The 16,243-nt window shown below is 37.3% G+C and overlaps 1 protein-coding gene across 1 annotated transcript in view; it reads left to right on the forward strand.

The window, feature by feature from the left end:
* Positions 1-9,407: 9,407 nt before the first annotated feature.
* LIX1 (limb and CNS expressed 1) overlaps positions 9,408-16,243 on the forward strand; it is a 49,895-nt gene continuing 43,059 nt past the window's right edge. Inside the window, exon 1 of the mRNA XM_046000496.1 lies at positions 9,408-9,724. Within this exon, the coding sequence (XP_045856452.1) occupies positions 9,643-9,724 (82 nt within the window). The 5' untranslated portion in view covers positions 9,408-9,642. The remainder of the gene's footprint in view (positions 9,725-16,243) is intronic.

Raw genomic sequence — 16,243 nt, forward strand, 5'->3', positions numbered from 1 at the left:
ATAATTTTATTTTCTGCTTTTTAAATTGGTAATGCGATCCTGAGAACAAAAAGTTGCCATGGTCTCACCACAGTTTCCACATTTGCCAGTTTTAATGCAGGCCTAAGCAGAAGAGTTAGGTATGTGAGGAGGTAGACAGGATAAGGAATGAAAAACTAAGCAGGGTGGGTCCTAAACATTGAAGAAATATTTGACAGTAGCAAATACTTAGTACAGGAAAGAAAGAAAATACGTAAGACATGGTTCCTCCCTCAAAGACTTTATGATCCACTGAGATGTGAAGATGGGTGCTAAAGTGTATGTACCTAATGATGAATTCAAGTCTCCTCAACATTGCCCCGCGGGCCAAAAGGGGCATCGCCTATGGTGAAAAATGGCCACTAGATGGCAGTGTCACTCCACAGTCACCTGGCAGACTATCCTAAAATTACTTGGATCTGTGACAAAAATAATGAATTTGTTTCCAAGAATGATAAAGACAGCAGATTCCCTTTCACCTTTGTAAAATTCATTCTACTATTTGCAAGACCTATCATCTAATAAATTACCTTTAATAATGGAGATGCAAGAAAATGTCTAATTCAATTCTTCTAAAAATTATACTAATTTGGGGAAGTGTTTATCTAGCTTTGAATTTTAGGTGTGCCTTTAAAGCATTTACTAAATAAATCTATTTTAAAACATTTTAATAGCATAAAATGGTGTTGAAGACAGCTTAATAGAACCATAGAATATTTATCTTGTAATACATACTATAGTTAGAATGTCAAAGGTAAACTGGGAATAAAACTGTATGACTTCACCCTCAGTTTTACTGAGTTGATGAAGTCTACTTTTGGGTACCTACTACATAAAAAACAGCTGCTACTTAAGGAACATCGAAGGCAAGTAAACATAGTTCTTAATAGCCTGAGATTTCCTGTGGTTTTCAGAACAAATTAGTCAAATGCACAAATCTAAACAAATGACCCAGTGTGTAATCATGACAATTTCTAAAAGATGTTTTTGAGTAACCATCAATTAGAAGTCAGTTTGCCTTATCAGCATGTAACCCTCATGTTTTAAAACACCCATACTGAATAATGAGCAAAAATAAAATAGAAGTGCACTACTAATACAGTTAAGACATGTACGATGATTGCTATTAAAACACTTTTGAGTCTGGAGTTCCAAATTTAAATACTGGTTCTACCATTTCCCAAACTTAAAGTGCTTTCTGTAGCCTGTCTAACCTCACTTTTTTGATTTGTGAAATAAGGACATTTAATAGTGCCTGTCTTAGAGTTATTGTAAAAATTAAATAACACCTGTAAGGAGCGTAGCACAGTGCCTGATAATGTGCTGTATGTTAGGAAGTACTGCTCAAATGATATCAGGTTACCAAAAGAAGGATTCCTGAGGAATCTTCCCTATTTCCCAGGTCATTGAATTTTAACCATGAACCTTTCAGTGTTGTTTTATCTAGATGCATAAATGCATTGCTTGTAGGCTTTCATCCTCTACTTGTTACTCTTATTAAATAAGTTTTTCCTACATGATAATGCAGTTCATACTTGTTTTAAATAACTGTGATATTGTAAGCCATTGGTCTGTTCTTTGGTGCATAGCTGGCTGGCTGTCTTTAAAAAGCTTTCTCTAGTACCCTGTAGATCTTTACAGGGTACTAAGCAGAAAATAATCCCTCTTTTAGTCATATACTCAATAAATTCTAAGAAAAAAACGAAGAGTTGCCTAATTAAATAACTTTCCACGTAAACCTGCTGCCTTAGAAGTTTATCAGATGCTTCCACAATGTGGAGGGATGAGTTCATCAGGTTCTCAGGGAAAGCACTACCCTGAGGTATAGATATTTTCAAGTCACATGCAATATTCTGGGTGGTTAAGGTTCACCATCTCCATTGTTCACCTCTCTTCAGAACATCTCCATAGAGAGCATCAGACCATATCTTAGTTTGACCTTGATTTGCTGTATGAAGGTCTCAACCATCCTATGCAACTGTAGAAGGCTGGGAATGAGGTAAAGTTCATAATGTGACTTACACAGTTGTTTTATAACTGGGAGTGTGGAAATAATTCCAAAGTCTACAACACTTGGAGCGAGTGACTAATACTGTTATATTTTAAATGTAATTTTTCTTTTACCTTAATATTATAAATAGACATTAAAATCAGCATTTTATATACCATTTACAATCAGATTATTGTAGCTTAACTCATAAATAGGAGTATGCCTCATAACACAAAAATATATTACTTGGAATATTTGTCATGATATTATATGCTTCCATTTAAAAAAGTAACCACTTGAATGAATCAAAAAAAAAAAATGCTTACTATAACTCCTGTGGATAGAGGTTTGGCTTACACAGGGAAAAAAAATACAGTGTTCAGATAAGTTTTGCAAATGCTTGATGTTGTCTAAAGATATTAGGGGAGTATACAGATTTTTAAAATAAAATTTTTGTTGACTGAAGGCCTCCGCTGTGTTTGGGGAGACAAAAATAAACATGGAACAATTACATGACGGTACAAAGTAGACTACTAAAGAGCCTGGTATCATTGATCTCATGCTGAGGAACTTCAAAGACAGTGGATAAGTGAAAGAAAGGCTAGAGTAATTTGGTGAGTTGTGGGGAAGACAGATTTGTTTGAATAAGTAGACTGAAAAATACTTTACGAATAGCAAGTCATGCAAAAGATGAATATAATATGCTGTAGTTGGGAAGGGGATATTAGGCAGCAAAGGACCAAATTAAAGATGATTTTGAAAATTTTTATGGAATTCGATATATTGCAAAAGGAGCAATTGTAGACTTTGAGCACTGTAGTGATTTGATTTTAAAGGTGTTGGGAGGGTGCTTCGCTGGCTCAGTTGATAGATCATGCAAGTTTTATTTTTTTTACAGATTTATTTATTTGAAAGAGAGAGAGAAAGCGTACACACACATGCACACGTGAGGGCAGGCAGGGCGGGGGTGGGGGAACAGTGTCGGGGAGAGGAGCAGCCTCCCCGCTGAGCAGGGAGCCCTGCAAGGCACAGGATCTATCCCAGGACCCTGGCATCAAGATCCTAAGCTGAAGGCAGACATTTAACTGAGGTATCCCAATCATATGACTCTTGATCTTAGGGTCATGAATTCAAGCCCCATGTTGGGGTAGACATTATTTTAAAAATAAAAAATTTTTAAAAATTTAAAAAATAATAAAGGGGAAGGGACAACTACAGGAACTTTGTCAATGTTGGCCAATTTTTTGGAAGAAATCTAACAAGCTAAAATATTGCACAGTCAGCTTAAGTATTAAGGTTAAGAAAATCTGGGATGAATCCTATTAGACTAGAGGTATAGAGATTCTTGATTACCTTATTTTTATTTTAGAGATGAGAAAGCATTTTTAGATGTAAAATTACTTGCCCAAAGTCACTTGGACTAAATAGGGTTGGGAATGAGTAGGAGGAAAAGATGGAATTGATACATAACCAGAAAAGCAAAAGGTAGAAGAAGCAGAGTACTCAAGTGGTTTAGAACTGCAAAGTCACCAAGGTCCACAAGCTTTGACTCATCTTCCTGGTATGGAGGTATGAGAGGAGACAGTCCCTACAACCAGGACAAGGTTTTGAGTCCTGTCCCGCACAAAATTTCCTCCCTTTATAGAAAACACGTTTTTGTTTGTTTTTTCCATGATAAACCTTTCATTTTTCTCACAGGTCTAAGAAAACCCATCTCAATAGACTGAAGCCCTGAGTGGAACACTTCTGGCTTTTCATGGCGGGGTGGGAGGGGAGTGGAACACTTCTGGCTTTTCATGACGGGGTGGGAGGGGAGTAGGGTGCTAGGGTGGGGAATAGTACTTTTTTCTTTGATCTCAAGGCTACTGAGGTACCTGGAGAAGATGAGAAGAATATATTATTCTCTAACTTGGTCTTGCTGTAGTTTTCATTTTGTGGAAAAATGGGGCCCTTTCTATACAGTTTTCTATTTCCTTTAAACAAATTTTTGAAAATAAATATTTCTTTTGTGTCAACAGGATGCATGCTAAGTGCAGTACTCTGGTAGTTAACTGTATAGGAAGTGAAATGGAAATTATAGTTTACAGTGTGAAATGGATGGGCACAGGCTTTTATCTTAATATAAGCTATCCATAAATATAGCCTGAATTGAATTAAGAGTAATGATGCAATCTTTACAGGAACCTTCATCTAAAATATATGGAGCTATGAAATTACTGGCTTGCTTGAACCTAACATATCCATCAACCAATCTCAGGTTTAAGTCGTTTATTTACAACCAGTAAACATTCTTCCCAGGTTTGTTTTAATCTAATATTATTAATTTTTTTCATAGTCTAGGTTTTCATTTTACTTTGCTTATTACTGTTGCAAAGACTTAAACATTCCAAAGAACTCATACCCCCAGAAATATGACTATCAAAAGAAAGGAAAAAAAAAAGGTAGCTTTAGTTAGCCTATGTAAACATGTGTCTCATCCCTCAGCATGCCTTTCCTTTATACAACAAAGACTCAGCTGAAGTTCAGACACCTCTTTTAGAATCAATCTGACTACATAAAGTCACAAGTCACAACTTGTATAAAGTTGGTTTTTGTTTTGGTTTTTTGGTTTTCTTTTAGCACCCAACAAAATAAACTGTCCCAGACAGAAGTCTGTCCCAGGCAGACGGTGAGGGTGGGGGGCATGGGAGATGGTTCCTGTGAGGAAATGTAAGGAGAGGGAGAAGAACCAATAATTAGATAACCCTATATGAGAGAAAATATTATTATAAAGTCCACTAGAAAAATTCACTCCATAAACAAAACATTAAGCTATTCTTTCCAAAATATATATTATGCTGGATGTCAGCCAGCCACAGTTAAGGTAATGAGTTCAGTTTTCACAGAACACATATCTAATGACCCAAGGGCTTGGCATCATTATTTCCAATCTTGTAAATGAATATTCAAATTCTCCCACCTTTAAGTGTCTCTTGAGTTTATCCTGAAAATTTAACCTGTCAACTAGTAAAACCTCCTCTGGTGAGATCTTTGTCCTCTAAAGTATTTTTTAAAGAACCAATTCTGACTTTTCTTCCAAGGCCAAATACCAAGACATGGCCGCATAATTGCTTACTTAAAACAGTCAAGAAGGGGCGCCTGGGTGGCTCAGTCAGTTAAGCCTTCAGCTTAGGTCCTGGGATCGAGCCCCAAATTGGTTTCCCCGGTCTGCTGGGAGCCTCCTTCTCCCTCTCCCTCTGCTGCTCCCCTTACTTGTGCTCTTTCTCTCTCTGTGTGTAAAATAAAATCTTTTAAAAAAAATGTCAAGAAGGCATGGGAAGGTTCAAAAAAACAGGTATATTTTCATTGTGCTTTCTGGTTCAGAGTGTTGATTCTGAATGCCCGGACAACCTTAAAGAGCAGTTCACTAGCAGTTTTACCTGGGGGGGAAGGATATTATTTTAAGAAAGCCTTTTTTGTAATATTGTATGAAAATGAGGAGATGTACGTTCTTCTAACCTGTAAATGGGATATTAATTCTCTATCTGTTCATGTAGTTAATTAAACAAATTAATACTTATTGATGATTTCCTAAATGTAGTGAAATATCAAGGTAAAAATGTCTGAGATAAAGTTATTTTATGTTACCTGTGTTTTTTTAATTTTGTCTGAGGTTGCTTTTCTAACTGACCTTCTCATAAATACCTTGAATCAAATATCTCATTGGTCCTTTCCCAGTTGAGAGTTTAAAAAGTTGATGCTAACCAGCCATTCATTCTTCCTACTAGTCTCTTCGGCTTTGTTTAGCTGACACTAAGCCATTAGTTATTGCCTCTGCAAAGTCAGTTTCTTCCTGGCCTTGCCCTTCTTCACCCTTCAACATACCCCCAGAAACAATCTGGCTCACAGCCCTGACCCTCTTTTGCCAATCCAGCTCTTAGGCCCTTCCAGCTCCCTTCACCCAACTCCCATTGGAATCTGGAAGGAGCTGCTATCAGTCATTTCCCATTGTTTTTGTAGAGGACATACTCTCTCTATTTAACTTTCTTTTTCATTTTATTTGCTTTATCTTAAATTGTAAATTTTTAAGAATCAAAACATTAGCAAGAAAGTGAAGAAATTATTTCAGGAAAGATAGTCTTCCTAAGTTTCAATCCATGTTTTCTCCATCCCTCAGTCACTTGATTCCCTACAGATGAGTAGCTATGATTTGGCTCAGGCTCAGTTACTTCAGACCTCTTCTTTGTGGAGTCTGCATGCCTGCCCACCTGGAATTTCACCCTCTTCACTACAGCCTCACCTGCAGGCCCAGTCTCCTGGTTTACTGATTCCAGCCTCCTCCTCCTCCAGGACAGAGCAGATCATGAAGTGGGGAGGCAAAGAGAAGAGTAGAGGTTCTTTCCTATTTTTAACTAAAGATGATACTTTGATACATTTATTATGTGTTTTAACATGATGGATGTTATTTCAATTGGTGACCCCCCACTTCCTTACCCTTTTTGTGCCTATAATGAGCCACTTAACAACAAAAATATTACTGGAATGATAGGAATGAATTTTCTTTTCCTGTTTCCATAGACTTTTTGTTGCATTGTGCATGAAACGGTGCAAAATATACCACCTTGATTTCTTACATTCTCAGAGTTCTGTACTCTCTGGGAGCTTAGTAAGTATGCTGTTGCCCTGAGCCTTCCTCTTTTACCATAGGGTAAAAATTTTGAATACTAAATATGTCAGTTGGATGCCATTTCTCACTCTTCTGAGTAGTACAGAATTTGTAAAGACATCATTTTGGTTTGCACTGTAGTCATCTACCCTTGTTTTAATACTTGAGTTTTTTTTATGGCCTATGACTACAGATAGTTGAGGTTGATGGTGAAATCTAGCATGTGAACCATAGAACCTGTATGAAATAGACATATTGCATAGGGGTTAAGCTTTTCCAACTCCATCAGGTCCTTTCTACATCAAAGACAGAGAACCAGGAGAAGCCACTGAGTTCGTTTTTTATGTCTTACCTCAGAACTCTAGGGTGAGAAGTCTTTCTGGGTGGGCAAGGGAAAATGTTTATCAGAGGATTTGGAAAACTTCTGCTGAAGCTTTGGACCTGAGCTGAAAGAAGAAACTATACTATCGAACTGGAATGTTATACAGTCCCCTTTCTATAATTCTTTTTTCATTTCTTAAAATATAACTCAGTAAAGATCATGATATTTTTATAGAATTATCTTTGCAAAGCTGTTGTGTCGTTCTCTAAGCAGACTCTTACAGTCAGTCTGCCTTCTTTAGAAAAATCTTGGGGAAGTTGAAGATTAATTTTCTTAACAAACTCCTAGTTGGCATTAGTGATGAGTATCTTTGAATTGACCCTATTAATTTGTATCTCTCATTTGTTGAAGGGATATCAGGTTTACTGTGGAATTGTAAGTGATCTATTTGAAGACCAGTCCAGCTTTTAGGAAACAAGTGTTTTTTCAGAAGGCTAGAAAATGTGTGATAATATTTGTGGTCATTTGTAATATAGCCACAGTATCATAGATGTTAAATCTGAATGAAAGCATCTGACTCAGCTCCCTAATTTTCTAGGGGGACCAATGGTGAGGACACTGAGCGCAGAGATGAGTAACTTCTTCAAAGTCATAGAGGTAACAAAATCAAATCCTAGATCTTACTAATATAAAATTCAGTGTTCTTTCCACCATACGACAAAACCAAAATATTTTTATATACTGCTAGAATTAAATTTATGCCCATTAAAAAGTCCATTATTGATTGAAATCTGAGTATCAACCAATTTTTATATTATCAGTCTCATTCCTTTGAGAATTTCTGTTTCTCTAATGGGAACCTTAAATATCCTGGTTTCCAATTTAGCATGACACTGAGAAAGTACTTGCGTTCATTTATATGTTGTGTCCAATCACTGTACAATAATGGGCATTTTGTCTACAAACCATCTAGTTTCTCTCTTAAATTTATAAACTCATGAATGGCAAGGATACTGATGATTTCTTTTTCAGCTCAGCCCACATAAAGTACACTTTGGGACCCTAAATAAGTGTCTTAACATGAAGCGCTACTTCTTTCAAATTCTTTCTTTAATAGTATCTTTGCAAAATGGGGCAGCCCCATGTCTCTGTTGTGCGTAAATATACTCCTGGGGGCATTTACTAAGTAATAGTCATTATGATAAGAATTATTATTACAGGGGTGCCTGGGTGGCTCAGTGGGTTAAAGCCTCTGCCTTCAGCTCAGGTCACGATCCCAGGGTCCTGGGATCGAGCCCCTCGTCAAGCTGCCTGCACAGCAGGGAGCCTGCTTCTTCCTCTCTCTCTCTCTCTCTCTCTCTGCCTGCCTCTCTGCCTACGTGTGATCTGTCAAATAAATAAATAAATAAAATCTTTAAAAAAAAGAATTATTATTACAGCCCCTTTTCTTCTGTTTCCTTTTATCAAGCCCGCCCTTCTACCAACTAGCTGAAGAAGCCTATCACATGCAAAACATTTTTCTTTTATATTGTCTTTAAAGAACTGTTTTCAGTTAATCATATACCACATAATTATGGAATCTGAAAATTGGAAAGAACATTGGAGGGCACTCTTTTGTGCCTACTCTAGAAAAGTATTTTAAGTAAAAGAGTGGTCCCCAACAAGTCTTCAGTAACTCATAGGTCACAGCCATTAAAAGTCAGTTCTGGTATAAATCCTAATTACTGCAGTGGAATCCCATGACTTATATTTATGTCTCCTGTGGAAAAACTATTTAACCTTGTTGTGAGTGGAACGGGAATTAGAGAAATGTACTAAAATCTGTTAAGATATTTTCGTAACTATATTCTTTAGAAAAAGACATATTTTGCTTCTGAAATTTTTAATAGAAGGAGTTATCATGAACTAAAAGGAAGTGAGTGATATCAGATTTCACTAAACTCAATCCTAGGAATGATTGCCTTGAAGAATAAATAGGAAAACAAACATTCTCAGGCAAGCCAAAAGACAGTGTAAAGGTTTTACTTACTACTACCCTCAGAAATTACTATAACTTGGGGGGGTGCGGATTTTAAACTTGGTTCCCATAGAGATGCTCCAAATTCAAATAGAAAGCATAATCTGGTCCCTGGAGATATCCATAATCTTTATAGCACTTCTTTACCAAAGAATTTAGATTGTACTAATTCTTAACTGGAAATCCTGAGCTGGAAATTCCTTTGTTACTAAAGTAATTTCCTTGAGAAATAACCTTCTTGATTTTATACTGGGGACAGCACATTTGAAGGTGGGGGACCAAAAGAAATATCCAAGTCAGAAAGCCGTACATATTCAGGCAGAATCTGGTTGGAGAGGAAAGCTGGTCCCATGATTACCGAGCTTCCCCTGCTAGCCTGTAGGTGGGTGTGTTTAACAGAAGGAAGCAATGGGAACCAGCCTGTCAGCCAGCCTTTAGAGCTAATTAGCTCAGCCTACAACAAAGATAAGTGAGCCTGGGAGGAGGGCCCCCTGAGGGGTCTTTAGATTCTGGGAAATGTCTGATTGGCAGATGTTAAAAGGGATTCTTTGGTAATCCTGTGCATCAATGAGCTGCACAAATTCAGTCCAGGACTGCAAGAATTCAGGCATGAGGACACTGTGCAGCAGGCTCACACAGGCAGACCCAAGATGGACAGAACCTTGGAATCCCTGAGACACATCATTGCCCAAGTCTTGCCTCACAGAGACCCCGCTCTAGTCTTCAAAGACTGTAAGTACTGAAGGAGAAAAAGTTTTCTGAAAATAGTCCTAAACGTCTAGTCACATCCTATTTAAGTATGATTTCTCCTAAATCTCTGTAGTCGTGTGCTGTGTTCTAAGTGATATTTAACTTGTTCCTGACTTCAGTCAGGAGAATGATTTCATTTCACCTACGTGTATTAGTTGCTGGGTTATTTTGTCAGTGATACATCTTACTAACTGTTTGGAAGTCTTTCCTAAAATAAAGACTGTCCAGAGACTTAATGAACTCTTCCAGATGCTTTTATAAATAAAGAAAGGCTGATTGCTGCTGAGATTAAAGCTAAAAATAACTTAGATATGACATAAATATTCTGTATTTGTTAAGCTGTTTAATCCTTAAAACATATTAACTGTGTTAAATATTGTGTTTGAAAATTTTTTTTGCAAACAAACAACAATAAATAAATCACCAGTGAGCTTTTAAATTTTGGTAACAAATAATAACATTTTAGTTAAAAGGCCAATAAAATTAGAGTCTTCCACCTCAGCAACATCTCCCCCTCAAAAAAAAAAAAAAAAAAAAATCTAAACAGCTATGGCAAAGTTATTTCAAAATCTTTTTTTTAATGATTATGAAAAATAATTCAATCAAGCTCACCAATCCTAGCAATACTATTAAACCATTTGTCATGTAACTTAGTTTCTGGAACCAATTTGATTTCCTGCTGCTGCAAAACAGACTATCTTCGTGTTGTATCTTATCTACAGTGAGTTTCATATTACAAAGGGCTTCTGAAATAGAATTTTGCTATGAAACTGCCCAAAAGGTAAAATGCATATGGAATTTTTTTTTCTTCAATAAGTTACAGCTTTCTTTGTGAATCTTGTTATGTTTGTCTCCATCAAAACATCAATGGTTTGGATTTTTGCTCTCTGATTGCTGAATAATGTTAGTTTCCAGATGTCCTTTTAGTTTATATTTCTAATATGTATGATGAAGACAAAAATGTTAGGCCATTTTTTTCTTAAAATTTTCTTCTTAGAAATTAAATTGTTACCGATGTGCCCTTCAATACCATTTTTAAGTGCTCTATTTCCTTCCTTTCTTCCTTCCTATCTTCCTTCCTTTTTTCTGTCTTTTTAAATACTGTCTTCAAGAATATATTAATAGATATGCTAGACAAATAAAAATCACTCCTCCCCCAATCTAACCTGGAGTCTATTCAGGTTTAGTGTTTTTCTTTAAGTAAAAAGGGAAGGAAAGAACCTTTCTCCTACAATGGCACTGAATTCACTAGTGAAGGGTGAAAGGGCTCTTGACCTGCTCAAGCTTTGGATAAGTTGTATAGAACCAGGGGTCTTATGCTGCGGGTTTGGAGAGTGGAAGCAGTAAAAAGAAACCGAGGAGCAACTTTGCACTGAGTTTCTTGTGAATTTAAGAAGTTTAGTCTGTATTATATGGTCCACTTTTTAAGCTCAACTAAACCCCACCAATTGTTTACAGTTTAGCAGAGAGAATAAAACAGAAAGGGGGTTAAAATAAAACATATATTATGTTCTATCATCCAGACCTTTTCGGGAATTCTCTTATATGGAAAGATAAAGAAGTTTCCTATTTCATGTATCTCATTCATTAACATAGAACCTAAATTTGATCAGATAGCATTGCCTGCTTACCCTCAAATGGGTTGTACTCTGCAACTACTTGCATGGCTTAAATAGGTATGAGTATTAAACTGCTGATCCTCTCTACTCAGGTGTTTCTAATCTGAAAAATGACTAAGTGAAAGTAAGCCAAATGGCAAATTTCTATACCATCACTTTTTATAACATTGAAACATCCAGCCACTCACCATCCTCATGGAATAAATGGGAACAGGCTTACTCATTTTCTGGGGCAGGACATCAAAAGTCTGCCTGGGGGTTACGCCATGCCTTGGCAGCCTATCGTGCACATGCCAAGTTTAGCACGTGGACTCATTTTCTTTGGCACACCCATAAGCTGCTGCCACCACACTCAATCTTTTAACACAGCTTGTAAAAAGCTGCCATCAGCCCTGAATGGCAGGTTCTGAGCAGCCTCCTCTCCTCCTAGTTACTTGTGGCCCTTTTTCCCCCACCCCAGTTCAGTGTCTTCCTGCCAGAAGGACAGAGCTAAGCACTTGAGTACATCACTGCCAAATCCTCAAGAAAAATTGCTACCTTGCTTTCTTGCAAGGTGAAAAGCCAGTCCTAGAATTTTTAAAACCCAGCTCCGTTGAACAAAGGAGAATTAACACATACACACACACACATACACTCTCTCTCTCTCTCTCTCTCAAAATGTTTTTCTTAATTTTCTATAAATGCAGGGACAGGTTTTTTCTCTCTTCATTCTTTGGAAACACATTATACAAGAGATATAAATGATCATTTGAATTTTTTTTTTTTTTTTTTGGCCTTCAGTGTCTTTTGATTTATTTAAAAACAAGCAATTGTAAATTGGATTTTCTCTTCAAGTTGGTCAGGAAAAGTACCCAGAGAGTTTTTTGGTCTGAGACTGATACACATGGGGATAGTTACATTCATTTAAGGAAATATTATTTAGCTGCTTTCCTCAGCCAAGGAGGCTCTCCAAGTGGCATTTTGCAATGCATTAAATCTCTCATTTGTTTTAGACAAGGTGTTCATCTGGCAATAGTTGCACTTTGTGGGTTTTTTTGTGTGTTGTTGTTGTTGTTGTTGTTTTTAATGTTCTTTCCTGGAAGGAAATGAATTCCATAACAATTTTTTGCTTTTCTCCAGAACTATTTCACATTTCAAATAAAAAATAATGGAAAGACATTTTAAATAAAGTGGGCTCTCAATTTGAAATTTGCTCATCTAAGCTGATACTGGATTGTTCTCCACTGCGTAACTGTCTCAAATTTGTAACAAGTAGCGCTAGGAGTCTCCAAACCACCAACCAGAAACTCTTTGCAAGGAAATTAAGGCATATCTCCATGTTGCCTTCCATTCCTGGCTTTGTTCAACGTCCAATTTCTTTTTGTTTGTCATATGTCACAACCAAAGATGAGCTATCCTAAAAGCAGCCCTTGTCAGCTCTTAAAATGTGTGTCTAAACTTACTATTTGTTTGCCACGACTTGACAGTTCCTAGTGTGCTTTCTCAAAGGAAATCTACATGATTTCAAGATGGCTGCACTTTCAGATTCTACTCTGAATGTTAACTCTTCATATAACAAGAGTATAATATGCTTATCTGCCATCTTTGGGCTTGCTCTTTATCCATTCATAGTAATGCTAGGATATCAAGTCTTCATCATGTGATGACCGGCACTATGCTAGGAACATTTATTCACAACAAACCAGTAATGTAGGCCCTATTGTTGTTTGTAGGTGAGGGAACTGAGTCTCCTGGAGGTTAAAATGCCTTGCCCAAGTCCACACAGTTAATGAGTGATAGAGCCAGAATTCAAATGCTATTCCAACGCCTCACCTTTAGCCAGTAGACAATATCGCCTCTCAGAAGTATTATATTACCTTGTCATTTGTGCTGTCATGGGAAAATGGGGGGTTTGGAGGGAGGACATTGAAATGAACTCTTCTGGGAATATGGAGGAAACTCATTAAATAGGCCCATCTGAACAGGAATGTGACAGGAGAGACAGAGGGGAAGGGCATTTTTGAGGAGAAAGAAGAGCTTGTCCAAAGACATATCAAGCAATACAAAAACAGTGCATTGGGGAAGGTGGTGACAAGGCTATAAAATCAGGTGGAATCACACAGAAGTGCAGGCAACAGGGAGCCACTGGAGTTAACAGTGTTGTTAGATTATTTCGGCAAGTTTATGGCCTTATGTTGCATTGGGGGAAATATTACATTGATATGTGTTGGAGGTAAACTTCCTGATACTAAAGAAGAATCGCAGCTTTTTCAACAGCAGAAATTCCCTTGCCCTCTTGCCCAGCCACACAAGATGCAAAATCTGCAAATGTATACAGGCCTGTAGTGAGAAATCACTTTGACTAACTGAAAGCCAAAATCAAGGCAAACTTTCTTAAAGCAGATTGTTAAAAAACAATCTTCAGGGGCGCCTGGGTGGCTCAGTGGGTTAAAGCCTCTGCCTTCGGCTCAGTTCCTGGGATCGAGCCCCGCATCGGGCTCTCTGCTCAGCCAGAAGCCTGCTTCCTCCTCTCTGCCTGCCTCTCTGCCTGCTTGTGATCTGTCTGTCAGATAAATAAATAAAATCTTTAAAAAAAAAATCTTCATTGTCGTTGAAACCTTGAGATCTGTTGGTTTCCAGCATTGACTGATAAAGTGATGTTAGATTTCATTAATATGTTTTCCCAAATTTCATAATAAAAAAGTGAGAAGAAAACTTTACTAAACATTGCACAATTAGAAGCAAATTTCTCACATATTTGAGGTGCATTAACTTCCATTTGGGAAACATTTTTCTGCATGAAAGGTTTTATTTACATCAGATAGGTAAATACTTCAAAAGGTACATTTTTACCCTTTGGAAAAATTGGACCAGACTATAAAGCTATTAAAAACATCTTAGTAATCATGAATCTGGCTATATGCAACCCAAGAGAGCAAAAATCCTCAAGAGTAAAGTGTTTTCTCCATCCCATGCTTTTTAGTGTGGTTATCTGAAATCTATAAATTTGATGATACATTTATGGTTTTTGCATTTCACAAAAAGGAATGGAGTAGGATGTAAGGGATGAAGGTACTTGTGCAGTAAAATCTCTAACATATTGCATTGCATTCCACCACATAAAGTATGCCTAAAAGAATATGGTTAAGGAAAAAAAAAACCCTCCGCTGCTCACTAGCTTATTTTGCATTAACAACATCATCTTAATTACAATAATTTGAATTCTGATCATTTTAGCATCTAAAGTGTGAGCTGAAGCCTACTCACATGCTGGTTTTACTTTATTACAGGATACAACTAGTTTTATTTTAATTATACCAAGAGACAAATGCAGATTTTGGTTTCAGCCATTAGTGCCATAAGCACTGTTCTCTAATCCTTTATTCAGTATATATACATTTGGTAGATTTAAATACTGAAAGTCTCAGCCCCAGAGGAAAATTTTTCAAAATGGAGGAAAAAAATCAGTGGCCTCTTAATCACTTAATGGCCATCTGTCCTAACACGTTTATTTTTTAATATATAAGTAAGATTTAACAAATCAAAATAAACTACGATCGACATTCAACCTGTGATCAAATCTAGTCCTTCTTCATGGTCTGCCATCTCATCTCACCATAGGCTTTTTTTTTTAACATTTAAGATTTGTTAGCCTGATCTCAACTTTAACAACTTCTGAAACTCATGTGTTAAGTTACAGCCATAATAGGATACAGCTGCACAAGGGTGAGTTTCTAAGTCATGATTTTTCTGTTTAAATGATATGGTTTTACTGATTATGTGCTACAGATTGATTTAAGAAATGTAAGACAACTTTAGAAGCCTTTCGTAAAAGAATCTTCTGTATTTAATACATTTCATATTGAAGTTTTAACCCCAAAGGCTCTTACTTCTTTTCCTCCATGTTCAAATGCTCATGTAAGTTTAGTCTGTCACGGTAGTTAAAACCATCTTATTTTAAAAGAAAAAGAAAAAAAAATTCTTATTGAAAGCTTAATATTGATGAAAGAGTCAATTATTACACTCCCTGTAGTTCTCTATATTCTATATTCTTTCTCTAGTGTCTGTGGAATGCTGTCTGAATTACGGTCTTTCTTTTTTCCCCTACTGCGATGATAATCAGTTGATCCCTATTTTGACCTCACCCACTTAGGCAGCTGTGGGAACCCGTCATTTTGTCACCACTCCTTTGGCACTCATGGCCTATACTATGTAGTTTACATTTCTCTTGTGCATCATGAGTTACAGCTTTGCTGGCATGTTTTTGTCTACACCTAAGTTGGAAGTCCCAGGAGGGCAAGCCCGTATCTTGCACTTCCATGTGCCCTCCCACAGGGTCAGGCACCTAGCAGGTGCACAAAAGACATTTTTTAGTTCCTGAATGGTTGGTTTTCTCCCTCACAAAAAGGGAGAAAGATTTTTACTATTGTCAGATATTCTCCTTTACTGTAAAATAAACCGTACCTTCTAAAACATCATCACTGACCCCTTAATCACAGCTTAATTGCATGCAAGGTTAAAGTGACAGCCAGATGGGGGCGCCTGGGTGGCTCAGTGGGTTAAGCCGCTGCCTTCGGCTCAGGTCATGATCTCGGGGTCCTGGGATCGAGTCCCGCATCGGGCTCTCTGCTCAGCGGGGAGCCTGCTTCCCTCTCTCTCTCTCTGCCTGCCTCTCTGCCTACTTGTGATCTCTCTCTGTCAAATAAATAAATAAAATCTTTAAAAAAAAAAAAAAAGTGACAGCCAGATGGAACAGGATGGAGGAAGAAGGGGCTCTGGAAATAAACAGAGCCACCTCAGACAACTTCCCCAGAGCACTGTCTTGGGTTGCCCATGGTAGAGGACCCTAACTCGTTCCATACACCACAGTGGCACAGTAATTTAGATTGCCAGTCCTTATATT

The sequence above is a fragment of the Meles meles genome, chromosome 3, assembly GCF_922984935.1.
Source record: "Meles meles chromosome 3, mMelMel3.1 paternal haplotype, whole genome shotgun sequence".
In the NCBI taxonomy this organism is placed as follows: Eukaryota; Metazoa; Chordata; class Mammalia; order Carnivora; family Mustelidae; genus Meles; species Meles meles.